The sequence below is a fragment of the Trichoplusia ni genome, chromosome 9, assembly GCF_003590095.1.
Source record: "Trichoplusia ni isolate ovarian cell line Hi5 chromosome 9, tn1, whole genome shotgun sequence".
NCBI classification, from domain to species: domain Eukaryota; kingdom Metazoa; phylum Arthropoda; class Insecta; order Lepidoptera; family Noctuidae; genus Trichoplusia; species Trichoplusia ni.
Window position 1 is genome coordinate 489493 of NC_039486.1, and position 27012 is coordinate 516504.

Below are 27012 nucleotides of genomic sequence, written 5' to 3' on the forward strand. Positions count from 1 at the left end.
ATTGTATGTTTGTGAATTATTCCTTAGTGCGGGAGTAGCTTTTTATCAAAAAGAATGAAAAAAAATCTGGTATATCTATTAGCACTGTAAGAAGACCTGTGCTGGAAAGAGATAGAACCAAAAGGGTATATTCTACGCCTAGAAAATACACAAAATGTCATAAATCTTGAAGACGAAAGCAGCAGTACCTACCTCTGAATCGAAGCACGACTCAGATCAGTTTGTGGCAGCGTTGCCAGTTTTATTTTCTGACAAGTCGGGACTTTGGTACTTTTTGAGTGAAATTAGCGGGATTCTTCTGTCAGAAGCGGGACATAGTTAAAAAACACGTATGTGTAATTAAAGGATTTCAAATTTGTATCTTTTTATTTAACTCCGCGAAAAATTGATAGAACTTTTTTTTTAGATTCGTACTTGGTGTGAATCCGCCTCTCTCTCTCCCACACTCTTATCTTCATTACGCGACTTTCTTTCTCAGCAATCTGCCACGTTCGGTCAAGTTCTCTGCGAAAATCGGGACCGAGCCTGCCCCGGGCGGGACATTTAAATTTGATTTTAATATCGGGGCGTCCCGCCAAAATCAGGACGTCTGGCAACGCTGGTTTGTGGCCACCTCTACACAGTACAGAATCCCTACTAATATTATAATGAATTTTTGATTCAGAGATAGAGTTGACCTTGAGAAAGAACATAGGATAGTTTTTATCCTGGACTTTTGAAACGCGATATAACCGACCTCGACGCGGGCGAAAAGCTAGTAAAGAATAATACCACCTACCAGAAGTTGCACTTCTTTGATCTCGAAGAAAGCCGCCATTATAAAAGCGTAGAAAGATTCCATCGCACCTGGTGCATTTTAAACCGCACCTTATGCTTACATACACAAGAGGGCAATTCCTTTGTATTCAGAATTTACCTACGCTACGTCACAGTTCAAGCGTACTATAGTCCACAGACTCCACAGTACTACGTACCTACAAGCAAAGTAAAATTTCAACAAAGTAGGTATTAAAAAAAATATATTTCTTATTAACTAACTATTGACGAAATATTTGTTTAATATAATATTTAAATAAACCGCCTCTAGCATACCTACTTTTAAATTGTAAACGGAACTTAGTAACAGTTGTCGCTCGCTGTAGGTGATTATCGCGTAGGTATAGGCGAGTGACGACGGAGTCGACGGAGGCCTCTAGCCAATACATGGATGTGGTGGGAGTGAAATATTTAGAAAAAGATTTATTGGAAGAAATGGAATAGTGTCAAACAATTCTCTCTCTTATAGCAAAAAAAAATTGAAACCTGAGTTGGATTACTTACGTAATAATTGTTATTTTATTAGGGACGTTTAGTTAGGTAGTTTCATAACGAGAACATACTCTTGATCATTTAAACTTATAGAATTTTAATTTCGAATAAAGTGGATATGCGTGTGTTACGGTATGTTGGTATATTATCTTTCTTTGATGCGACAGCGCTAATGTCGTTCCAGATTTGTGATAAATTTGGTTGTGTTCCGTAATACCAAAAATCATGAATGAAAACTTATTGTTTTTCCACTTTTTTTTGATAATGTGCTACTACTATAACTATATATTTGATATATTGTATGTAACGACCTCCGTGGTCGAGAGGCGTACGCACCGGATTCAAGGTGTCGCTAGCTCTGAGGTCCCGGGTTCGTTCCCCGGTCGGGTCAATGTAAAAATTTACATTTCTACATTTTCCCGAGTCTGGGTGTTTGTGGTACATTCGTTGTATCTGGATTCCATAACACAAGTGCCTTAGCAACTTATTTTGGGTTCAGAACAATGTATTTGACGTTTTCCGCATTTATTTATAGGTATAATCTACGTTCCTATTAAAATGATATTAAGAATATTATTGTTGAAAATACAGAAAAAATAAGTTGAAAACATGCTGTTAGCGGTCTTAAAATATACGAAATGCAATTCGCTCGCATTTCGTAAATAGTGAATGTTTTAAACTAAAAGTTTAACATCTTCTGATATAGCCATCGTAGAATAATTTCCAAAAAAAGCAGTACTGGTTTGTGTGTTCACCAACGGTTCCGAAAATTAAATAACAAAAATAAAGCAAATACTGAACGAAATTAGTACAATGCAATGGTTATCAGTCATTATGAATGACTCGCTACAAACGTACTACACGCACGCACACAGCTGCGCACTGCGCCGCGAGAAGTCCGATAGAGATAGCAATGCTTCGTCCGATTTTTGGCTCGCGTCGAATTGCAGTTGCGCGCTGCTTACACCGGCCTCTTAAGGAATTCAATAAATTGAATTTTACATAGTTTTAAAATAATCACAGACTCAAGTCATTAACTAAATTGCTTTGAGAAAACTTAAGAGTATGGGACAAAACAGTTTTTTTTCTGTCACATGTTGCTTTAGTTTATAGACAACATCCGATGTAGGTGAACTATTCCAAAGGGCGTATTGATAATTTGATTATAAATAATCATAGATAGTACGATTCGAGGATGCACATAATCTTTGGCAGACTTTGCACTATAGTGTTATAAAATTTAATTATTATATGATGTATAGAGTTATGGATCGTCACCATTATTATCAATGGACTTTAATCGCTTATCATGATTAACAACAAAAATATCAACATATAAATACCAAAGTAACCTTTAGGTTAATTGAGTTCGGTCAAATTACATCATGAAATTCTAGCGCTGGCCGTGCTTACCGCAATCAGTATGGTTTAAACACGACAGGTTTGTTTATTACTCCGCTCTATTGAACGGTCACCGCTAGAGCGAGTGCGACCAAGTGTGCATACCTACACGTTGCTGCATAACTATCTTACTGCATACATGGGCTGTGAGTGAGCATAGAGTCTGGTTTGTGGCGCAGCTGCTGGTGTGCGGCACGGGCGAGGTGTCGGTGTCGGACTGGCGCGCGCACGCGCTGGTGTCGGGCTCGGGGCGCGACTGGGAGCGCCTGCTGGGCTGGTTCTGGGCCGCGCTCGCCAACTTCAGCACCGAGGAGCGCGCGCGGCTGCTGCAGTTCACCACCGGCTGCTCGCAGCTGCCGCCCGGCGGCTTCCAGGTCACACACATTATACATTTCTATTACAAATAGGCCATTTTAAAAAGTTACAATAATGACTCTAGTTGCACGGTTCCAAAGTGTCATTCTTATGGAGAAGAACGGGCAAGAAAATCCATAAGTTCCTCTGTTAAAAATAAAATATTACAGTACACAATATTATTAAAAGTTTGCAAAAACAGCGTAAATTAGCAAAGCTAGCTTTCAGACTATAATTGAATGATAACAAAATTCACAAGCGCTTAGCTATTAATAACTACTTTTGAAAACAATTGGAGTCTTTAGTCCTGAGCCGGCATGAAATAAAGAAAGTTGAGCTTCCACCAAACCATACTACGTGATTAATGCATAATTATATTTAACCCTTCTGTCTCTCACCAACACAGGGTACACATGGCCAAAGAATACCTACTGTATATGTTACTAAATTTCCCATTTCCCATTCCAGGAGCTGAATCCTCGGTTCCAGATAACCGCAGCTCCCAACTTCGGCGCTTTGCCCACTGCCCACACGTGCTTCAACCAGCTCTGCCTGCCCGACTACGACAGCTACGAGCAGCTCGTCCACGCCCTACTGTGGGCCATCAACGAAGGCGGCGAGGGCTTCGGCATGATATAATGTAACTATACATCAAAATTCTCATACTTGCTCGGTTCGGTATGACATGTAAAAAGGAATAGTGTAAACGCACTTGATTTGTTGTGAAAATCGATTCAAATCGATTAGTTAATCGATATTATAAAAATCGAGCGAGGATGATCGAAATAATGGATAAATTTAAGAAATCGAACAAGTTTTCAATATCAATCATTGCTCATTTGAAAGTAATGCATCCAAAAACAATAATTGTCAATATATAGTATATTGTTGGACTATGAACAATTGGAAGCATAAGCAGGCGAGCCTACGACAGATCTAGTCATAATTCTATGTCAAATTGTTATACGAACGTATCGTTTCGCGTTGTGGCTCACACAGTGGCCCGTGTATTATAACTAGTCACAACTTAACTATTACCAAAAACTTAGCTATATCCAGTTTAATACTGAATATACCTATTTGAAGTCACAATATAAAAACTGTGTTAGAAATATTGATGCAAACCAAGCAAACATTATACCGAGGCGACGAATGAAAGTTAACGCGGGCCCGCGAGACCATGAGCCTTTAAATAATATTGGAATCCTGCCAAAGACGAAGTCCATCTACATGGAATTGATAAACGTATGACAATAACAAGTTAAGGAAACATCTATGTTAATTGTCTACACTAATATTAAGAGAAAAGTGATCCGATAAAATATAAATAAACGGAAAATGTAACGGAGCGATTAAACTTAAAAAAAAAAAACTAAAAACGTATTAAGACGCAGTGAGATTAAATAAAGCACATTTATTTGTACATTTTAAATTTAATATTAATTAAGAAGCACGCTTTTACTTTTGTAAGCTGTTAGCCTATACTTGAATGTATAAACTAAGGTTAGTCACGAATCGCGTATTATTAGCATTCTGATTATACTGTATTGCTTAACTCAAGGTTGTCACGGCTACGTATTATTGTAGTATTATTATTTACAGCACGTTGATAATTTAATAGTTATATTCGTAGCAATTCAATTAGTTCGTTTTGGAAATAAGCAAAAGGTTTGCATTGTTGTAGGCAAGTGACTTGAGTAATCTGCAATCTTAGGGGGGGGGGGGGGGTGGGGGGGGGGAGATTTGCTTACCTTGAAAATTTCCTTAGTCGTTATTGCCTGAGCAGCTCATCTAGATAATGGCATTTCTATAAGTGGAAACTCTGTTCGGATGACTAAAATGTATGTAAATAAGAAGTTGGTAATTCATTGAAATGAAATGTAAATTTTCTAACGATGCTGCAATCAGGGACTTGGAGTAGGGCTCTGATATTCTCCTGTATGACAATGATTATTTAAGTTGATTGCCTACAACTAAATGTTTATTTGAATAATGAAAAACAATAGATAAAGTTATCTGTTTTAAGTAATAACAATAATTAATGAGGCTATAAGCATTTTGTCGAGGCATTTACTTGTTACCTGACTGTATCAAAAGGAGGGTAATGTTCTTTCGTAAAGCACTCGTTAAGAGTAGTGTCAACGTAGTGATACCGTACTTATATCGAAGTAGTGTAGATTCTATCTCAGAGGACGCAATATTATTTTAAATGAAAAGTATTTACTGTATTCTTAATTATATTGTTATTTAATGATGTTTATTTTATTGAGAGCTTCTATTATTAATACTTTCTATAAAACAAAGAGATGAGTTTCGAGTTTTATGTAATTATAAATTATGAGACGAGAAATGAAAATATATAGGAACTTATTTATTTAACGACCAGTGCCTGCACTGCGAGCTCTTAAAGCTTTGATAGATATAATATTGTTCCCGTTGTTTAAACGAGGCAACGCAATACCCTGCCCTCAATGGTGTCTCACTGTTACAGCCATATCGACCCACTGTAATTATTGTAATTAAATAAAATTCGAAACGCAATCTTCGATATCTTAATTTTAGTACAAATCTATTTTGGCCTAAACTGTTCTAAAACTCCAATATAAACTCCAAAGTTGTATTTAACTATAAAGTAATTCTAAATAAATCCAGTGATCGTATGATTCTATGAGAGATTGTATATTGATGTATAAGGGTTAGCATTCTGAAGGACGCGTGACTTGGACTTTGAATTATAATTAATAGGACCATTCATATTAAAAAGGTTTTTTTCAAGTTAATGAATAATGAAACTAAAGCGTCTAATCATAAGGTCGATTTATGCAGTTCGGTTAGCTGTGCAAAAAACATTAAGAAAAAAGCAATTTAATTATTAAATATAAAAGTGTCATAATGCATTAATTTCCTTCAACAGTCCAAGCTACACGCCTAAATTCTGGAATGTTGACAACTCTATAATAATATAAGAAAAGCAATGATTAGTGTTCAATCAATGTAATTTATTGATAATTATAATTTAGCTGGCTAGGTCTTCACGTCGTTACTGTTCTAGTCACTTTGTATTCAGTAATCTTAGTTTGCGATATGATTGCATTTTGGAGTGGGGAGCAGACATACATACACACTTTGTAATATTCTGTCATAATCTATTTATTTACTTTTCAACAAGTATTTTACCCGACTGAGTCAGAACGAGGGTTATGTTTATAACTGTATACTAGTCTATCTATCGTACCATTTAGTTTATTATATTTTTACATAATATATCAACGAGTGAATGTTCTTCACTGCCACATTAAGTAAATAGTTTAATTACTGTTATTAGGTGAGTTATCTATGCATGTCTACTCCCCACAAACAGCCCTACTGGTCACAAAGCTAGTTATAGTTTTGTATTTTTATTATATTGTAGTATACTTTTAATGTTACTATCATACTTGTCAGTCACAAATAAAACTTACAATACATACGTACATATAATTTTACTGACGCATCAGAAATCCTTTTTATTTTCAGTATTGGTAAATACTAATATTGGGATTAGTTTATCGCTGTTATTTTTTATATAAATATGTTTAATGAGTTTATAACAAAAGCCATTAAAATGAATTACTTGCTTTACTAAAACTGTATTAAGTGACAGGTATGATAAATAATTCTTCTTAATTATACACAAAGATTACTTAATTCAAAACAAACTTTATTTAATTTTATGTAAAATTATAGATTTACTATCTTGTAAATATAATATTCCAAATTGAATTGATTGGTTCGTGAAACGGAGATAATTCTCATATTCTTATTTTATATGTTTATTATTTTAATGATCATAAAATGAACAAAAGTGTAAGTCACAAATGTTAAATGATCCCATTTCAAACTTCGTTTATTCAAATTTTGTTTATTAATATTAAGTGTTCATATGACAATATTATAATTTATACATTTTTTTATGGTATACAAACAAATTAACATGTTTAATGCAAATTATCTCCGCATCACACAAGCCTCCATAGACAAATGACGTTTCCACAAGCTTTGACACTTGCAACAATTTATTAATAAGACCTTTTATTAATTATGAACAGTAAATAACTAAGTATTGAAGTGGAAACACGTTACTCATTCAGTCTTGTCAACTAGAAACAGCTGTTCCATATATTCGAGTGTTTTCTATAATTGTGGAAATGTAATTTTCTACGGCGGCAGATCGTCTACATCTTAACGTTAATGTAGTGTGGGGACGAGCAGATCAATAGGCCTAAACTGAGTAACACAACATTAGCTAACTAATAACCAACCGTAATTATTGTTTTTGATTCATCCATTGGTATTTAAAAACACTAGAAGTGAGCATGGAAACTGTCTTTAAATTTCTTTCTTAACATTTATCGCAAAATCAACCTTATACGCATGATTTAAAGTTGTTTTTATAAAGCCGAGACTTGTCGCAGGAAGCTGCACTTTTAATTTCGGTTCTTAAATGTCGATGGATTCGTCAATTAGTTTAAGTAAGATATTATTGAATTTTATAATTGACACAAACAAATAGTTATTATTATTCAGTATTGTTATCATTATGTATAAAAATGGTATTACACCACTTTTATTTAAATGATTTGCTACAAATTACTAGTCGGTTACTAAAATTATTCTATTTTTGTTAGTTGGTTAGTTATCTATGATATGGTAGTCACAAGTAGCAGTATTGTAATGCTATAGCTCGGCCCCAGTGATAGGAACCATTCCAAATGTTGATATTTTGTAGTTGAAACATTGTTGTTTAGAAATGTAAGACTGAAATAAATTGATGACGTCGAAATTGTCTTTCAATAGTCATTGACTGAAAATGTGGAAGGTGATTGCTGGTATAATAATAACCCATGATGGTACATTATGTGCAGTGTTTGGTCACGATTGGCCCACGCTGCCCAGCCATCTGGTGTCCATCACAATTAGTGATCACTTATTAAGGTGTGAAATCTAAAAAAGAACATCTTGTAGCAATCAGATTTATCGTGTGTTGTGTGTTTTGAATATTGATTGGGGTTCATACCATTTTGTTGTTGACTGTTTGCAATGGTTAAGACAACCTCACAAAATGAAACAAACTGGAATATTTTTCAAGCTTTTTTTATTAAAACTAAATAACAAGAGTCACTTAAAAGTATCCAAGAAGTATTAGAACATTAAAATTACAATAGTTTATCTAAAATACTGACTTCTTATATAAAATAAAATACTCACCAAACTTACCTTGTATAAAAGTATGCAAAGTCTACTAAACATTACCATAGTCCATAGCATTATACAAATAGGGAATCTCTTTAACAGGCAGGTACAGTCACATTTATAACTGTTTGTTAACAATGTGTAAGGATAAAATTGGAGTTTTATCAAAAAGGAGTCTTCGGGCCGTAAAATTCGGTATATAAAGGAAATATGAAGGGGGCAGTATATGTTTTATGGGATACCATGCCTGGCTGGTATGAGGGTCCACAGGATGGCTTCCGGAACAGTCTTGGGGTGGCGGAACCAGGACCTCGCGACGCCCAGCATCCTGTAATGTTAAGTTTTTAGTATTGGAATAGGTTCTATAGTACAGAACGTAGCTAAACCAAAAGTATGTGGGAGTTGAGTATGAGGGAGAGTTGAAAAAGACAGATTTGGTAATGTTCTTCCTTTTTTACCAAAATAATTAATGAGGACAAAAAATCACAGTTACGTAGGTTAACTTAACTAGGACATAAAATTTCAGTATTTAGTTAAAGCTCGACCGTGATGAAAATCTAGTCACTTTGTTCCCCTTTTTCGTCTGAGCAAAGAGCGTTAAAAAAAAAACAAATAGCAAGGAAGTTAGTAGTGATGTTTATGGATAATGCTAGGTGCTAACCTGGTGAGTGGTTTGGGCCACCAGTCGAGCTGCTCCCTGGTGAGCTGCAGCTCGTGGCGCATGCGCAGCAGCTCGGCGCGCAGCTCGTCCAGCTCGGCCCGCAGCGCGCCCGTCTCCCGCGCCGCCAGCGACACGCGCGCGCTCAGCGACGCGCACTCGCGCGAGCAGCGGGACCGCGCCCTGCCCGACCGACCTCACAGGACACGTGCTCGCAGGACAAGCTTTTGTGGGATCCACTCATACTTGATCTGAGTCGGTGTCTTTGTGCACGTGATTTGTATATTTGTAAAACCCCCGCAACACAAGGATTGAATTCCTTACTGCGGGAGTCGTTTTTTTTAAAGAGATTGATCTGATCTTGTTATAAACGACTCCCGTTGTAAGGAAATTCCATATGCTGCGGGGAGTTTCCCAAACATTAAAGTCACATGCACAAAGGCATCAAGACTAAGGACAAGCATTCGTAATTTACACAAACTCTTGTCCTACGCGAAGATCAATCCAGCGACACGTCGACTGTGGATATGGGCCGGTAACCTCAATCACTCGGTTATCCGTGCAGTCAAATGATCTATGCCGAACTTACCTTATCAAACTTACTAGACGAGTTGGAATAAGGTCATGGTGAACTATAGGAAGTTTTAAACATCAATAACTTAAATCGAATACTTAAAAAACTCAAAAGATACCTAACACAGACATTTTCAGAAAAAAAAACAAACCATCTGATAGTTCTACAAGCTTTTAAATAAAACATTGTCTGTGGAGACTATCCAGACAGGTTTTCGAAGGTCAATGTAACGTACTCTTGTTCCTGCGCCAGTCGCTCGCTGGTCTCCTCCAGCTCGCGCTGCTTGGCGTCAGTCTCGCGCCGCAGCGCCGCCACCTCGGCCTCCGCGGATGCGAGTAACTCCTCGTGCTGGGCTAAATCGTCCTCTAGGGTTGCCAGCTAAAAAAGGTAATATTATAGTGATAGTCAAATGCGGTTTGTGTTTCGTATGTAATGTATAAATAAATTATTTGAAAATGAACACAATTACAATGATTGAAGCTTAATTATTTTACTCATCTAGTTAACGGCTAGTTCGAATAGATAATGACGACAAATTCAGTCAGCGTAACGTCAAATTCAGTCAATGATCAGAACTATCAACTCGCGAATTTCAAGCAAGCGGGATATCTAATTAAATCTATGCAATGGAATTTTTTATGCTAACAAATTGCCTTTGTTCATTTGTTGATGTCGAAGTATACTGACCCTGTCGTACGCGTTGTCCCTGGCCGCGAGCGTGTCTGCGTGCGCGGCCCGCTCCAGCGCCAGCGCGTGCTCGCACACAGCGGCCGCCGCGCGCACGCCGTCCAACTCGTTGCGGCAGTTACGCCAGCCTACACAACAGACATGCAAAGATCAGTAAAACAAGCTGCAAGTTTAAAGAAAGTATTGTCTACGTCAGCGGCTAGCTAATTTATAAATATTTTTAACCGATTTTGACTTAGACGGAGTTATGTCGTTTAAAAATAGTTGCGTTCGATTTGACGATTAAATTTTAAAGGTTCTTGTATTTATATCGCTTACCAATACTCATCTCCGAAGCACGATCTTCTGCGGCACAGACGTCATCTTCTAAAGCTAGTTTCTCCTGTAATAAATAAATTCGATTTAGACTTATCCACAGATTACAGATTCCACTACATATACAAATATCGTCGTCACGACAAGACAAAGCAGTCTAGTTTTTATGTCCCGATAGGAAATAATCAAATGACAGTTTTTACATTGGTTTAGCCCGCTACATAGTAATGCCCGTCATTGCAACTCCTGTAAGCCAGGATCTGTAATGAAAAAAAACGACCACCGAAACACTAAAGTTCGGTGTGTCCCAAGGGACACAATCAACTGCCTTGGAACCTGCAATGAAATTAATCAGAAATAGTAAAAATGAGGAGTAACCAAAAAATTTCCATGTCCACCCATAGTAAGCGGGAGACAAAAGAGGAAGTAGCTCGTTGTATAAAAGAAAAGAGATTGACAACTGAGTTAAGCTCAGTTATCAGGCAACACGGATATAAATTGTCAATTTACTTTGGTTTGGTACTCACTCGCTCCAGCACCGCTTTTTCCAGCTCTTTGTCCCTCAGTAGTTGTTTGAGTCGTTCCAGCTCGCGCATCGCCATCCGCACCTTCGAGTTATCGGAATCCAGCAAAGACTTCAGAGCTGAGATTTGTATGCGAAGACGCTCCGAGTACAACACCTGTAGATAACACATGCTTAGTGAAACTGAACTCGATTTTAGAAAATTAGATAGCAAGTTGTGGGAGATTATTAATTATAGATATGATAATTCGGTAACAACGAATTTTATTCACCAACGTCGCATTCTTTCACCTTATAACTATACTTGAAATACCTTGACCTTATACTACTTAAAATAATACCTGAAGTATAACTTTACCTTTACCTAAACAAGAATTCGAACAGGAAACATTTATGAATCGACGGGATGAAAAGTCTGGGGACCATTGGTGAGTACAAACATGAGTATGTATAGTCAAACCTGAGTCTCCAAAGTCTTGCGGAGGCATCTAACATCTTCCCTGCGTCGTCGCCAGGCTGCTACCAGCATGAACCTGCAGATCTTCGTGGCTGCGGCCTCTTCGGTGAATACGTGTTCCCCAGGGGAGCGCACCACTGGCAAACCCTCCTTCCTGGAACAATTACTTAATATGAGTCACTAATTGTCGTTAATACCTATGATTTCATATAATAACTTGTACAGGTAGTGTGTATTTTAAATAAGTGCATTAAAAGTACACCATACTATTTAGTAACGTATGAAGGGAAAATCTGTTTAAACCTCAAGACACAAAATCACCTATTAATCTTGATCCGCTTGGTAGGCGTCAAATCTTCCATGGAGGAGGCCTTGGCAGCAGAAGGCCTGACAGGAGTCTCCTGCAGCCTAAACTCGTCGAGGCAGCTCCGGATCCGCGCGAGGTTGGGGCTCGGGGGACACCATTTGGCTGTGAACTTGTTGACAGGCGCCGAGAACAGCTGCTTCTTCGGGTGAGCTGGTTGGACGCGGCTGAAGAACGTAGGGGTTGATTAGTGAAAGAAAGAGGTGGCTGTGCGCCGTTCAATTCACCGTCTCGCTTTAACACCAAGACGACAACGCAACGTCCTTATTATAGAAGGTGACTGTAAATTAGTGGTAGTGTTTTATCCAGGCTCCAAGCTGTTCTTTTCAAACTGGCTGAGAAGACATTTTCTTCGGTACTCCGCGCCAGTTAGCATTGTATAAAACATCTTCCTTGTTATGTCATTTGTGTAATAGATCATATTTACCTTATTTTTCACTGTTGAGTAAGCTTATTATTATTTTAAGGAAAATTACCTATTGTCGACGCTGCGTAGTTTCCCACCGTTAATAATATGTTGCGATGCTAGTATTACCTAAGACGTATCATGTAAGGAACTGCCACTGAGACCTAAACTGCAGGCTTAGGTCCCAAAACTGGTTTGGGTCTTTTTTATGGCGATTCGGTCCTGAAATGGTACTAGCGAACCAAACCAAGGTCAAGTAGTGATCGAGTATTATCAGAATCTTTAGAGTTTAGTCTTAGTTCTCACTCGTCCCTCTGCACGAATTAGCGTTAGAGTCGGATTCAAGAGTAACAACTTGATCTTAATTCGATAACAGAACTTAATTCTGTCGGGATTAAACCTGGAAACCATTAAACTCTACGCAACAGCTATCTTTATTCTGAGAATCGTGGATCTAAAATTTTGAGGCTTCTAGTAGACGAGTGTTGTTCCACCAGAAGTGTTTGTACCTACTATGAGCAGCTGAAGCAATTCTATTGCCATTATGAAAGTGAGATTTTGCAGAAAACTGCGTATAGCGACATCGCTAAACTAAATATAAGTCACAGGTGTCTTAGCCCCATTTTTTATAGAAATTATTGTTAAAAACAAGTCTATTATCATATCTAGATACTACTCGATCCGGTCAACAAATTGAAGACAGATAAAGCATCGGAATAACCCAAACATTTGGAAGCAGACTGTCGAATTACTTCAATTTATTCGGATTCATACTTGTTTTGACGAAGCTATTCATCAGACGTTTGTGTAAGAGTGCTAGTGGCTGGCAGACTGCGAGACGGCAGAGCGTCCACACTGGAGAGTTTGGGGACTAGGGTAATACTACTAATCTTTATTCGGATAGTTTGTAAGTAATTTATGTTGTTCTTTGAGCCAAATAGTTTTGCTAAGTATTGTATGTTCGATTGTTCGTTTTGTGATTTCTATTGTTTGATAAGATACTTGTGTCCTATTAAAATTTGTGTGGTTGTGCAGAGGTAGGTTATACAATTTAGGCTAAGTAACAAAACTTATGAACGCAATGTCTTATCCGTTCGAATTGATTTGTGCTAAAAAAAGTTAATCTAACTGAGTCATTTTCTTCATCAACTGTATGTCAAGGATTCGTAAAACTTTTAAATTTTTTCATGTATATTGCTGCTTCAGCACAGGCCTAGGAAGTGCCAAGCAAACTACATCGCACGACGGCAGACACTACAATTTAATAGCAATGGGGGAATAGGGAACAATTCCCATTTCTTGTTAATAATAATGTGAGGTATTGGCATCGTCGCCGGTATTCCAGTGAAGTATACTCACGCGGGCGGCGTGGTCTGCAGGTTGTGCCGTTCTCGCGACAGCTCGCGCTCCGATATGTCGCCGGCGCCGGCGCGCGCCACCGGCGACGCGCTGCGAGGCACCTTCAACAGTTGCTCAGGCATTATCCACTCGTCAATAACCCCTTTCCTCCAATTCCTAGTACAAGTTTTATGGTTGATAGACTTTATGGCTGTTTTCAGAGAAGCGTTTAGTAATTGACAGTTTGGTAAGTCTAGGTGACATAGATTCGAAAATATTTTTGAAATTATTGTTGTTTTTTTTCCTTTTTTGTTTGGTTGTGTTGGTGGCTAAGTTTAGAGTAGGTACACCGTGTAACGATAAGGTGTGTTATGTAGATGATTTGTAATTCTACTTACGGTACACAACCTTAACCAAATATTTAATTTATAACAATCAAGATTTTAATAAAACAACTTGATCTATGGTTGTTTAGATATTGGCATAATTAAAAAAAAATGACTAAGCAAAATAACACGCCCATGTGTCGTCTTCTACGAGATCGTTAGTATTGCTACATGCTACGGCTACGCGGCTACAGCCACAACGACCTACAGCCTATTTTTAATTGCTTGTTACATACGGATCCGATTGTTGTCAGAAACAGAAAAGTACTCGAAGACTTGCCCACAGGTTTTAATTGAAATAAAACTAAACTTTCTAAATGTTTTACAATAGCCTTTATTGAAACCGACAATTAATGACTATACCATCCAACCAGACTGTCATAGTACAAAAGTATGAAAGCTTATTAAAAAGTAAAGTACGGTGGCACAGGCGTCGGCCGTGGCGGCGGCGCCTGGCGTGCGGCGACACCGCCACAGCCGCGGCGTCGCCTGCGTGACGCACAGGGCAAGGAACCACTCGCCAACACCCATACTTTATTACTTACACACTTTTTGTTACAGATAATCTACATTCATAAGTTACGCTTTAATGTAATCATAACTTAGGCCTTTTTTGTGTTTAAAATAAAAAAAAATCCTTGGGAAATAACACCACAAGTTTTTATCAATTCAATTCTCATATGATTCGCTTTCCTGTTTATAGATCCGGCAACAACTACAAGGGATCTTCTGACGAATTAGGCATGCTGAAGAATAAAGAAGCCGATCTGTCCAGATGCTGAATGCGCTCCCGCTACTACTTAATTTAGTGCTACTTACTAAATACATGGTACCTACATGTTCCCAAAAAAGGGTAAGAAGACGTCAACAGTATTGTCAAAGGTTTGTTTTCTTTTGAATAAGTATCGAACACCAAGGAAATGAAGTGCTCAACTTTAGATGTTGCAGGTTCGATTCCTACATGAGTGTCTCTGTATCTACGAATAATATTTCAGCTGATTTTACCCCTAATTTGTATGCGAATAAGTTCTGCATGGCGTAAGAACTACTTATACATAAATACAACACGATGCCCTTAACCAACTTTCGAATTATAATCGAGCGAGTACGTTGCTCACGATAAGGGTTACATATTAGTATTTATCGTGCAGTGGGACAGTTTGAGGCCAAAATATTATTCAACAAATCTTTAGAAGGGGAACCAGCGACTGGAAATATTACAGCAAACAGAAAGCCATGATTCCCAGCCGATAGTTCGCACATGCATCCGCCACGTCACCGTATTGCGTAAATATTAAATAATGCGGAGTAGCAGGGGTTGGCTGAGGGTTGGTCTAATTTAGCGTTTGGGTATAAGGCTAGCCGGCGTCGCGTCGGTGCGCGGCGCCGCACGCAACACGCGCGCCTCGCGACCCGCCGCCGCCGACACTGACTCATTACTGAACGTTTTTGTTTGATCTAATCGGCATGAGGAGCCGCCGTGACGGAAATACAACAGGTTCCAGGCTGTGTGAGGGTGCAGGGGCTAAACAGCGACCAGGACCTGCTAACAACACCTGAACACAAGCAAGGACTCTGCAGGTACCTACTAACTTTATTCTTCTATTTATTTAATTTTTCATTTATATAACAAAATAAGAAAAAACTGCAAATTCATATACAGCTACTAATTATTATTTAAATATGATGGTTTTCACAAAAACATAGGCATGTAATCTTTAATTCCGCGAATCTATCACCAAATAGATCGCAATTTAGGTAGGCCCAGTACACTGGAGAGTGGAATTGAAGATCAGCAGATTCCTGCTAGTGGAGATAATTAGGTAGGAGTGTAGAGTCGACTCAGCTCATTATGGATTTCAGGAACATCTGTATTGACTTTGCATACTTTGAGCATTACGCCTGGCTGGACACATTCTCTTCGAATCATCTCTAATGTATGATTAGCCTAGGCAAGTAAGTGGAACTTCGTTTTACAAAGGCAGAGATAACAACCAAAAGCACTACTGTAATGCAACAGCAGGGATGCTTTCTGCACCTTTTCCCGGAGGTGTGTGTACTTTCCTTCTTGCTTATTACATTCAGAGAAACTAGCTTCTAGCTTAGTTCGGATTATAAGTGTGTTGCAGCCTTATTAGGCCTTAATTGTAGAAATGCACTCTACCACCAATCAATCAATCAATTCAGCCTATCAAATAAATAAATAAATGCGGGCAACATTGTTCTGAACCCAAAGTAAGTTGCTAAAGCACTTGTGTTATGGAATTCAGACACAACGAAGGTACCACAAACACCCAGACCCGAGACAATGTAGAAATGACAATTTTTACATTGACCCGACCGGGGATCGAACCCGGGACCTCAGAGCTAGCGACACCTTGAAACCGGTGCGTACGCCACTCGACCACGGAGGTGGTCCAGTTGTGTACGCACCAACATATGTCCAACAGTAATCAAGGTTTACTGTTGGACATACGCCTCCCCCAATTTGCGAAACAACCGTGGTTGGTCTATAACGAGACTAATAAAATAATATTAGAGCGTCAGTATGAAGATGACTCATCTTCCCACCATTCTTATAATAAGGTTGAATGGCAAGGCAGTGTCTGTACAAATTCGTAAATATTTCAAGATGCGTAACGCACCGAGTGAGTCACCGCGCTCTGAAACTTCCTGAAATGGAGCCTCCCTATCCCCGAACCCGCACCCCACACCCCTTACCACCCTACATTACGCTACGTTTATTCAGACCTTAGATGACTCATACTTGTTTTTGGAGGAAAAGGGCTCTTAACATATTTATTCCTACGAGTAATTTCCCAATTGGTTCACTGTACAAGTTTACACACAATAGTACCTGCTAGGTCCTACTCGTCTATCATAGAGTATACCTACAGCATAGATTTAGAATTACTTGATTCTTTATCTCAGACCTACATTATATTCTTCTATAGTCGTGTAGATAGAAATGATAGAATTGTATCCAACTATTTGAATTCGTCGCCAAGTAGCGCAGTCCTTTTTTGTAGGTCTCAATTTTACTTTTTTGTCTAAGGAATTGGAACAATTGATTGATTTTAATATTTATTGAACTACACTAGATTTTAATTTAACTGCAACGTTGCTGATTTAAGTGCAGTGCTGTATTTTAGGTATGTGGGTACCTCCATAATTCATTAATATTTTTTATTTTGAGATTCGAAAGAAATTTGGTACGCAGAAGTTACAAGTTAGACGGAATTTGGTAGGTACAGATAAACAAAATTATAAGTAGGTAGCCTACCTACCCAAAAGTACGATAATGTTTTAGGAATGAATATATTTTAATTCGAATGAAAGAACTGAGGCTAAAACCAATGATATTTGTTTAATAAATCACATTTAACATCTGTCAACAACTAAAAACACAATAACTAAATATACATATTAAATTCTAAAGAAAAATGTTGTTTAATTTTGGCGGGAAACCGTAGCAAAGCACCGGTACGGTTATAGACGGCTAGAACAGTACTACCGCTATTGTGTTTCTACTCGCACTTATGGAATAAAGTTTTGAATACACTGTACGCATGCGCTATGTTCGCAATTCCGCGTACGTCACTCAGCCGCCATGTGACACTTAGCGCCGCCAATCGCCGGCAGTTGTTGCTTGTGTGATGTCGGGTGCTCATGCACACTATTGAGATTTATCATTAGAGTTTTTGACGTTCACTAGCCGGAGTAGTGTTACTTCGCGACTATACGTTTGTTACCTGAATATTCTTTGCTTATTTAATTAGCCGGATTTATCAAATTTTGTGCCGCGCGTTTGCAATATAGTGTCAGAGTTCGAGACATTATCTGTGACAATTCTTGGAACTTGAAAAATACACTACGTCGAGACGAGAGACCTTGATAACTAGTTCCTTGGACGAGCGAGAGCGAAGAAACAGTTCACAGTTATTATTATAGGATCATTCATGCTGGAGGTACGTCTATAGTTTACAATTTGTGAAGTATATCGTGTGTGTTATTAAATCAGTCTCTCAGAATTAAGTTAAAAAGTGAGCTATAGTGCATATAAAAGTTATCAAAGTACACTATAAAAGTGGCAAGTGTTAAGTTTTAAACCAAAACGAGTTACGACGAAGTTTATATAAATGTGCGTTTTGATATTGTCGCGTGCGGAAGGACCGATGTGAGGTGTCCGCGGCCCGCGGCCTATTCGTACAGTGCCATGGACAACGTCGGAGGTAAACTGCGGACAACATGCATGTAATATGCCATACATTTATGTTTTTGGCGATTCGTCACTGCACTTAGTTGTTTGCACGTATACAAAGCAAAGGAAACGGATTATACAGCCGAGTCTGGTCAATTTCGGTGCATTTTCAGCCAGTACTGTACTGTGTAGCTTCTTAATGTTCTAGTTAGCTGGGTGGTTGAGTGTATGTTCTATTTATATCTTAAAAGCTGGCCGCACACTGTAGAATATTAAATCTGCTTTCGATGTGCGTTTAGTTATTTTCATAACGTAATAATACACTAATTTCTACTTATTTTGAACTATTTGCATCTTCACTCTGTCTCCAAAACACTTAAATCATTATGTCGGAACTTCGACGGATCTGGATCTATATTTAGCTAAGATCCGTTCACTCGTACATACATAGAAACAGCTTATAATACCTATTTATTTTCATTTCTTTCTATTCTCTATGGCTTTGATTACCGACAATAAATTAATGTCAATAATGTAGGTATTCAACCCATTTTATCATTAATTGCTTGTGGGTTGATATTTTTACAAGTAAATCAACAGTCATCATGAAGATGGGCCAAAAATTACTAAAACTTTTATTGTGCTCTAAATTCTGTGATCACAAAAATAAGCATGAAATAATGTTTTATTCTTGTGTACAAAATTTTAAAAAAAAATGTATTCTAAACTATATCCAACTTATTTTTATCCTTCTATTTTTATAAAAAGGCTTTAAAGGCCTAAATTATTCATAGTTTGTTTTATATCTATTTTTTGATCTACAACTGAGATCTACAACAGTTAATAATCAAAGCTTAGTTATTTATAACCTCTTTGCTATAATTCTCAATGTTTTCAACCTTGAGCTCCATTTGTGAAGTTCAAAGAACTTTGTCTCTACTTAATTACACCATTTGCACTAACATAATACTGAGCTAATGTCAATGATTTGCATAACTCACTAAGTTTGTTTTAAATAATCTTGATATTTATCAGGTTTTGTCTTCTTATAAATTTTCAGGTGTATTATCTTAATTATAAGTTTTAGCTCCAATGTTATTTTACAATATGGCAAAACATTGATGATGAGGTTAAAATATATTTTTAGACTAGCAATACAGACTGTGTTATAAATAAATTAAAAATTCTGAACCTTTTAGTTGTAGCTATCAACTAAAATGGTTTTTTTTTGTTATGGGTTCCGAGTTATTCGTGAATTATTACTTATACTCTTATAGAATCATAAGATTCTATAAGAGTATAAGTAATAATTTCTGAACTTCTTCTGAACTCTTAGTAGAATCTAAGCAAGTCTTATTCACCATCTTTCTCTTCTATTTAGATTGTCAAAAGTATTAGTCCTGTTAGTGATACATGCAGTAATTATTAATACTCAAGTAGCTTTAGTAGTTAATCCCAAGTGCTGTAATATTTGCAACAGTAGCTGCTCCGCATAAACTCCGCACTATTTACCAACGCAACAGGTGTTTGTTTGATAGGTAGTTTAGTTACCAAATTATATAATTCTGGGCTATTTGGCTATTCTACTAACTAGTTTATCTTCGAAACGTGTCAAGTGAGGACATGAATATATTGTTTAGTTTTCAGCATTTGATTCATTTTTAAATTAAACAATTGTCTAATTAGCTTTACCGGCTTTTGATTCTATCATTATGGTTTTATGGTGTGCATTTCATGCAAATTTCACAATCTTGTTTAACAGACATTTTGCACACCCACATGTTAGTCACAGTATAGCTATCACAAATATGGTAAATAATTAGCTAACATTTATATCTTGTTTTTTTTTTTAGAATACTGTTGTTCCTTTTTGGAAATATTATTATTTCCACTGTTTATGAATTGATTTTAATGATTAATTTTTTGATAATCCAAAACTAATTGAATCTCGGACTTCAACATTTTTTAACAACTCTTATTGCTTAAAACTTTGTTTTTTAGAAACACAGTTGCAATAGAAATTTTACAGGAAAAAGCACTCCAGTCTTGACGCTTATGACAAATATATTTAGACTGACCCCTATTACCTGGGACTAATAATTACTAGATGTAGGTACCTTGTTATTCACAAACACATAGGGGATATAAGTTATGACAAAGGTACATGCTACATTGTGCAGTACAATTCAAGTCATGTACTTGAATATAACACTTTTTAACAGCAAAAATATCTTGTTAATTCTTAAGCTATTTGAAAAATGGTATGGTCATAAAATCTTTGAGTAAATCAAATTAAAGAATGCTCAGAATTAACCAAACTTTATTTATAGTACTATTTATAGTTGATAACTGTGCGGATATTCATATGTTATCTCATGCTCATGAACATACTATCCAGACGCAAATGAACTAAAATGTCATTAAAAGTAACAGTTTGTGTTGAACACTGTGCCTGCTAACACTGGATCTAAGAGCAGTGATTTGTTTAAGTGAATGGAACAAAACAATATCAAAATAACAGACAAGATGACAAACTTTGATGAAGTTTTAAGAAAAATAATACACTTTTTAGGTATGTGCTATGAGTATTTTAATTACCGTTTGAAAAAAGTGTTTCATTTATAATGTGTATCCTTGTATCATTGGCCAATCAACAAGGATACAGTGGTGTAGCAGTAGTCATGTTCAATGTGCAAACAATCCTCATTTCTCCTGTATATTGGAGGGGCCTTAGTCAGATACCGAGTTCAATATACGGTGGTATTTTTTTTTATCATTTGAACTATACTTCATAGAAAATACTTTAGGATATTTCGTAAATTTACCCAAGAAATAAGACTATTAGATTATTATTATTCCTAAAGATTTTTTTTGAAAACTAGATACTGATAAGGGATATGAATAGTTTACATTCATATTTTTACTAATAAGAAGAATGGTTTTAGGTGTCGTGATCAGACACAATATTTTATTTTCATTCATCTGACATACCTTACGCATTGTATCTAGACCAGCACTAGACTAGCAGACTAATGGGCTACGACAAATGCTAAGACCTGCAAAATGCGTTAATTTAAAATTATTTAAGTATATTATATGACAGAGTATTAGACACTAGAACTTCTAATTGTTAGGATTAATGGGACCCATTGACAGCTAGTTCACGTTAAATTAAAAAAAAGAATCAACAAAATCATGTCCTCCATTTTGAAGTTGGTTGGAAATCTAGAGCTTTACAATAAAACCTGAGTTGTTGGTTAGTACACCCTCAACACATATCGCCAATTAATTTTACATGAAGGGCACATAATGCTAGGGTTTCACCCTTTACTTCGAGACCCTAACATAATTATGCAAGTGTATCACGCTATGCTAAAAATAGAACCTCCGTTTCGTGTTGGCCATTAATATTTATGTAACAAACTTAGTTTTTACTTGTCACCTTTATTTATATCCTGACGAGTTAGCAATACTTTTGTAAAGATAATTTCGGTACATTGTTACCATAGAAATCTAAATAACAAGGTAATAGAAATGGCATATACCGCGGCGATCTATCGAAACGCATGTCGCCGGTGGGCGGGGCTTCAACACATTCACAGCAAATAACTACGCAATCACGCAAACATTAACATCGAGAAGACCAAGCAAACAATACTAGGCCGTACGTCTAATGCAATAAGGTTGACTTTGTCGTTGTATGGATTTACTAACTCACACAGTCATTGCATTTTTTTGCATTAGTTGTAGTGATTACGTAAACTACACTAGGGATTGACTACGGATCCGAAATATAATGAAAGACGAAATTATGAGTGACAATGTTTTTTGTTGTATTCTTCTATGGATTACATTATAATATGTACCCACTTACAAAAAAAAATTCTCTAAGTGTCGGTTGACAAAAAAAAATATTATTAAGAAATACTTGGTACCTAGGTAGGTTTGGTATATACGGTGACTTTTTAGTCGTCTTACAAAAGCAGCCCTGTTCATGTATCGAATGACTAGTAAACGTTCATAATAAAAAAATAGGTATTTATGAGATTTGGATAAGTTTAAATTGCAATTTTTATTCAATGCTATGCTATAGCGCAAGGCGTACTTTTTGAAACATTCAGTTGCGAGCGCGGTCCGAACCGTAAAAATGGAGAGGGGCGCGGGCGGCGGCGGGCGGCAAGTTATCAAGCATGCAACTAATTTCATAGTGTATATTCGGCCTAAGTTGTAGGGTACCAATTTCGTTTACCCGTGGTAGTCATCCACTTGTCTTTTGTATTTATTTGCAACCTGCGGGATTCTGAAATAAAAATATATTCAATAATATGTTCACAAAAACAAACGACTATTAAAATTGTTACTTTTCGTATACAATGTTAATTTTGGATAATTTGTCCGCACTTAACCACATCACTATTTCCGACAGTTATGTGCGGCCGTACCACTACAAATACGATCGCATTGATAAATATTATTTTTCGTTATACATTTCTCTTTTTACAACGGTGCATTTCTGTAAGTCTCTTACTGCAGAGGCAATGATTAGTAAAGAATGCAATTGTTGCAGGATGGTGCGATATAAATATGGTTTATAATGAAGGTTATGTTTTGAAATTTAATTTTGCAATAACATCAATATTACTGCAATAATTTACTTACCGATAAAATGTTATCTATTTATTTATGTTATTACACGATGCAGATGAATTTCCAGCCTGAGAAACGCCGCAAAACACCATTTTTAGTGGTTCTTGCTGTGACGACGTTCCGCGAGCGACTGAGCGTAAGTTCGCGCGCTGGTGTCGTCCAAGACACCAGTGTGGCGACAAGGTCACGCGGCGTTGGCACTTCTATTACCTTGTTATTTAGATTTCTATGATTGTTACTCATTTCAACCTATTACAGTTTATCAATCATATCTGTACATATCTATATTGTTTTATTACTTTATCAAGATATGTAGGGAGCAAAATTCAGGGTCTTATGTCACGAACAAATGTTACCATTGAAGTTTTAGTTAAACAAAACGTCCTAAGAACGTGAAGTTAAAATCTCAAGGATATTAAGAAATTATTTTCTTACAACCACGGCAAAGGCCGTTGCCGTTTATAATATAAATGATATGCAAAGATCCGTCAGTAATATTTGATGCCATTTATAAATCAGGAGACAGGTATAATAACAATTATGGTGACAGTCTCGCTTATGGATTCAGAAATGTTAATATAACAATACAAGTCGCTTTGTATGCAGTAAAAGAGTCTGTGGCATCCTCTATGCATTGTAATAAAGCCTATTTTCTAATATAAGCACTCGTTACCGCTATACTTTATTGCCAAGCCACTTAAATGACGATTTCATGCGGTATGCTCCCGGTTTTTATTAACATGGCTGTATATATTTTTTTTCTTATTTCCTCGGAACGCTTGATTAAATTCACTTTCTTAAAAAAAAAAACCATAGGCGTCAACACGTTTTTTTTTAGTTGGATGTCTGACCCCTCCGCTGTTTTCACATAAGCATGCATCATGATTAGCAATGCACTCCAGAAAATGTGTTAGATAAGCAGTAAGTTTAAATATCGTATTTTCAGGACTGTGAAGCTAATATTATAACATTTTCTTTAATTAAATGTTCCTACGCCAAGTGGCAAATCTATTACACAATGGTTGCATTCATAATCATTTCTGGTTCGGTATATCGATTCATTCATAACTGCAAATCAAACACAGTTGGCCCGAATAGTAACAGAATTCATCGAAATATTGAACATGTTAAAATCTGCTAAAATTGAGGAAATAGTCCATTATGTAACAATACTGTTACGATAATCTGACACTTGAGCATGTATTTGCACAATACGTTACGAGCTGTGAGTTGAAGATGAATCGTGGTATCCTGCTACCCACATCATCAGCTTTACACGTTATCCCAAGTTATCGCTTATGCATCCTTTTTGTTCCTTTTGTCGTTTTCTTTTCATGCTTATAGTTTTATATTTGCTTTTGAAATTTGATGGATCAGGAGAGATATGTTTTTATTTGATTTTATGGAAGAAATTGGCATTTTTTCCTTTTCGCTCTTATACAGTGTTGGACATGACACACGTAAGGCGAATTAATTCAGTGTAGTTTGTTTTAATTCTGATATCCAGACTTGTATTTCAACCGGTTTTGACAGAAATGTATTGAAGTCCGGTCTCATCTGAATGCTAAGATTCATAATTTTACTTGCTGGTTTAGATTCAAGTTAAACAAACAGAGTTCTAAACTTATATCTTTCAGTTAATGAATTAAATTTATTACCTGCCTTGTTAATATTTAGCATAGTACTTAAGTACGGCAACGTTATATATTTCCCCGACCATGTTTTCCTTTTTTTCTACGTCTGCTTGGCAAAAAAAACTTATTACGCCTTTTTTTTTATTACCAATACACATGCAAAACATAATACATATATTTCCAACGACTCAAAACATATTTTTTTCACTCGAACCTTCATAATACCGTAACAACCTTCTATCCTTGACCACCCCGGAGCACACCTGGTGGTCCGTATCTTCATCCGAAGACAAGCTTTTACGTTGCTATCCGACCTGAATAGTATAAAACTAAAATAAAACCATTTTGAGTTCAGTTGCAGTTTAAACGGTAATGAAATAAGAAGTTGCAAAAGGAATTGTATTTTGTCTGCATTGTGATCATCGATCGAGACAGCTAGTTGTTTATAAAAATCTATTGCTTACAAGAATAAGTAAAGACGTCTATAAAAAAGGAACTAGCTCTGGTAAACTTGTCTTCAGCAATAATGCATATAACACAATTGAAAATAAAAAGATATGTTTAAAAATGCTAAACATCAGAAGGTATTATTGTTGTTAAACAATTACCAAGCCATTTCGAATAATAAGTTCTCCTTTCAGATCAAAAAAACATACAATATTACTTAGAATCAACAGTAACAATCACATTAGGAACCCTCAAGTAACTGACCCGTGAAACACCCGCCGTCGTATGACGTCATCGGGGAATAAATGACGTCACTTCGAACAGGACCCATATATCTCAGTTCTCTCTCTTGACGTCACGGATATTCGCCGCCGCCAACGTGTTTTCCAAATCACGCCTGTAAACTAAAACTAGAATACAGGCGAGCCCATCACCTCATGAATACAAATTGTGATCCATGTTTCTCAGTTTTTGAGGCAAACTCTTCCAATAAGTACAAATTTCAAACTTAGGCAAAACAAAAATGTCTTATCCCAGATTAGACAAGATACCAAAACCTATCGAATTGTCATGAGTTGGAATTATTTATAATTCAGACCTTGATACTCAGACCTAGAGACCGACCTCTTGCGGGATAATGTACAAATAAAGCCTGATTTTTATCTGGAATTGTTTACTCATTACTACAATTTAAATACTTTCACTATTAGGGTTCAGAAGCTAGATATATATTATGAAGTGTATAATACGTCTTGCTAACAAGTATAAATCGATAATAAAATATCATTATGTTCAGTTGGTTTGATTACGTTAGTTATTGTAATTGAATCATAAATTGCCGCCATTATAGCAACAAGCATTCATATTTAAGCGAATCAGTGGCGCTGACTCTTATTGACATTTGTTTTATAAAAAAACACTAACTTGTCATGAGTGAGCAGTCGTTAAATCTTCGATAAAGAAACGTGTGTTTTGGACTAAAGTCAAGCTTATGTAAATTTTAGAATACATTTGTAAATGTTTGCCTTTCAATCACTCTTACACCAACTCGTAAATAACGGTTGACGCAGTGGGAGCAAGACGCCGTTACACACCATAGAGCACCATCTTGCTTACACAGTGGCGACAGTTTTCATTTCTAAGCTCATAGTATAAGACTCAGATAATTTATCTGATTCGTTTCATAGAAGACCACACATGAATTAAGGATCTTGTCTCCATTATCACTAATATTAATTATGTTTGATGAATAGTTGGCACTCGACAAACCGGCGTCTAGATAAAGTATGTCAGAACATTACTTAGCCCTAGCCCTGCAGGCACAGTGCATACGATTGTTAATTGATTCTGTCATAACATTACCATCTATTATTTCTCTGCCATTGCCAGGGAATCCTAAGTTGAGTATAAACTTATCACTGTGTGCGAACTTTAGTGCTTTGTAAATAATAATTTAAGACAATTTTAATTATGAAGAATGTAAGAAGAAGCACTTCGTATACGTTCAGTGGCCTTTTTGTGTATGATAATATTTTTGGTAAGTTATCTATTATTGTACCCATTACGTATACATACATATACGTATGTACGCTTTTCAAACATTGCGGTTTTAATATTTAAATCAGTAATTAAATCTAATATATAAAATTCTTGGATTACGGTGTACGTAATTGAACTCTTTCGAAACGGTTCGACTTGGGCTTATGTACCATTGAGATAGGAGAACATTACTTTTTACACCCCCATTTTTTATTATCTTTAACTCATTTGTTTTTCTGGGAAAGCTAGTATTTTGTATAAGAAAAAAATCCGACAATCTAATCATTAAACCATTATAGGACCCCTATAAATGTATATTTTTATCAATTACAAAAACAGGTTATATATTACAAAGTATGATGTAATAATATATATTTTTAAAGATTTTTAGAATAACATGGTTATAATGATAACATATCTTGCCAAAATGCACATCTTGCTGATAACGGCTGCTGGTGACTGGCCTATTTTAATATTATTTTCGGTTCTTATCAAATAATCTTAAGAAAAGGAAAAAACATCACAAATCGGCAATATTTTT

General features: G+C 36.5%; 3 protein-coding genes across 4 annotated transcripts in view; 2 read left to right on the plus strand and 1 right to left on the minus strand.

Annotated features, from left to right (window-relative positions):
- LOC113497708 (apoptosis-resistant E3 ubiquitin protein ligase 1) overlaps positions 1 to 4777 on the plus strand; it is a 37203-nt gene extending 32426 nt beyond the window's left edge. For both annotated transcript variants that reach the window (XM_026877395.1, XM_026877397.1), the window contains 2 exons: positions 2889 to 3083; positions 3532 to 4777. In XM_026877395.1, the coding sequence (XP_026733196.1) occupies positions 2889 to 3083; positions 3532 to 3702 (366 nt within the window). In that variant the 3' untranslated portion in view covers positions 3703 to 4777. The remainder of the gene's footprint in view (positions 1 to 2888; positions 3084 to 3531) is intronic.
- Positions 4778 to 8183: 3406 nt separating this feature from the next.
- On the minus strand, positions 8184 to 13896 carry LOC113497519. Its single transcript, XM_026877095.1, has 9 exons — positions 13639 to 13896; positions 11831 to 12040; positions 11513 to 11663; positions 11057 to 11209; positions 10533 to 10596; positions 10215 to 10342; positions 9763 to 9905; positions 8957 to 9136; positions 8184 to 8623 (listed from the first exon to the last, which is right to left on the minus strand). Exons 1-9 carry the CDS (start codon positions 13758 to 13760, stop codon positions 8527 to 8529), a joined length of 1248 nt encoding a protein of 415 aa, XP_026732896.1. The 5' UTR covers positions 13761 to 13896; the 3' UTR covers positions 8184 to 8526.
- Positions 13897 to 17977: 4081 nt separating this feature from the next.
- Positions 17978 to 27012, plus strand: part of LOC113497518 (transcription factor p65-like) — a gene marked incomplete in the record, with an annotated part of 38169 nt that continues 29134 nt past the window's right edge. Inside the window, 1 exon segment of the mRNA XM_026877094.1 lies at positions 17978 to 18235. Coding sequence (XP_026732895.1) covers positions 18220 to 18235 — 16 coding nt within the window.

Excerpts from the sequence above, each read along its gene's own strand:
- LOC113497519 (XM_026877095.1), bottom strand. The coding sequence starts at position 13,760 with ATGCCTGAGCAACTGTTGAAGGTGCCTCGCAGCGCGTCGCCGGTGGCG. Across the intron at positions 9,137-9,762 it reads CGACTGGCGCAGGAACAAGA|GGCGCGGTCCCGCTGCTCGC; the intron begins GTACGTTACATT and ends TCGGTCGGGCAG. Across the intron at positions 8,624-8,956 it reads TGGCCCAAACCACTCACCAG|GATGCTGGGCGTCGCGAGGT; the intron begins GTTAGCACCTAG and ends TTAACATTACAG.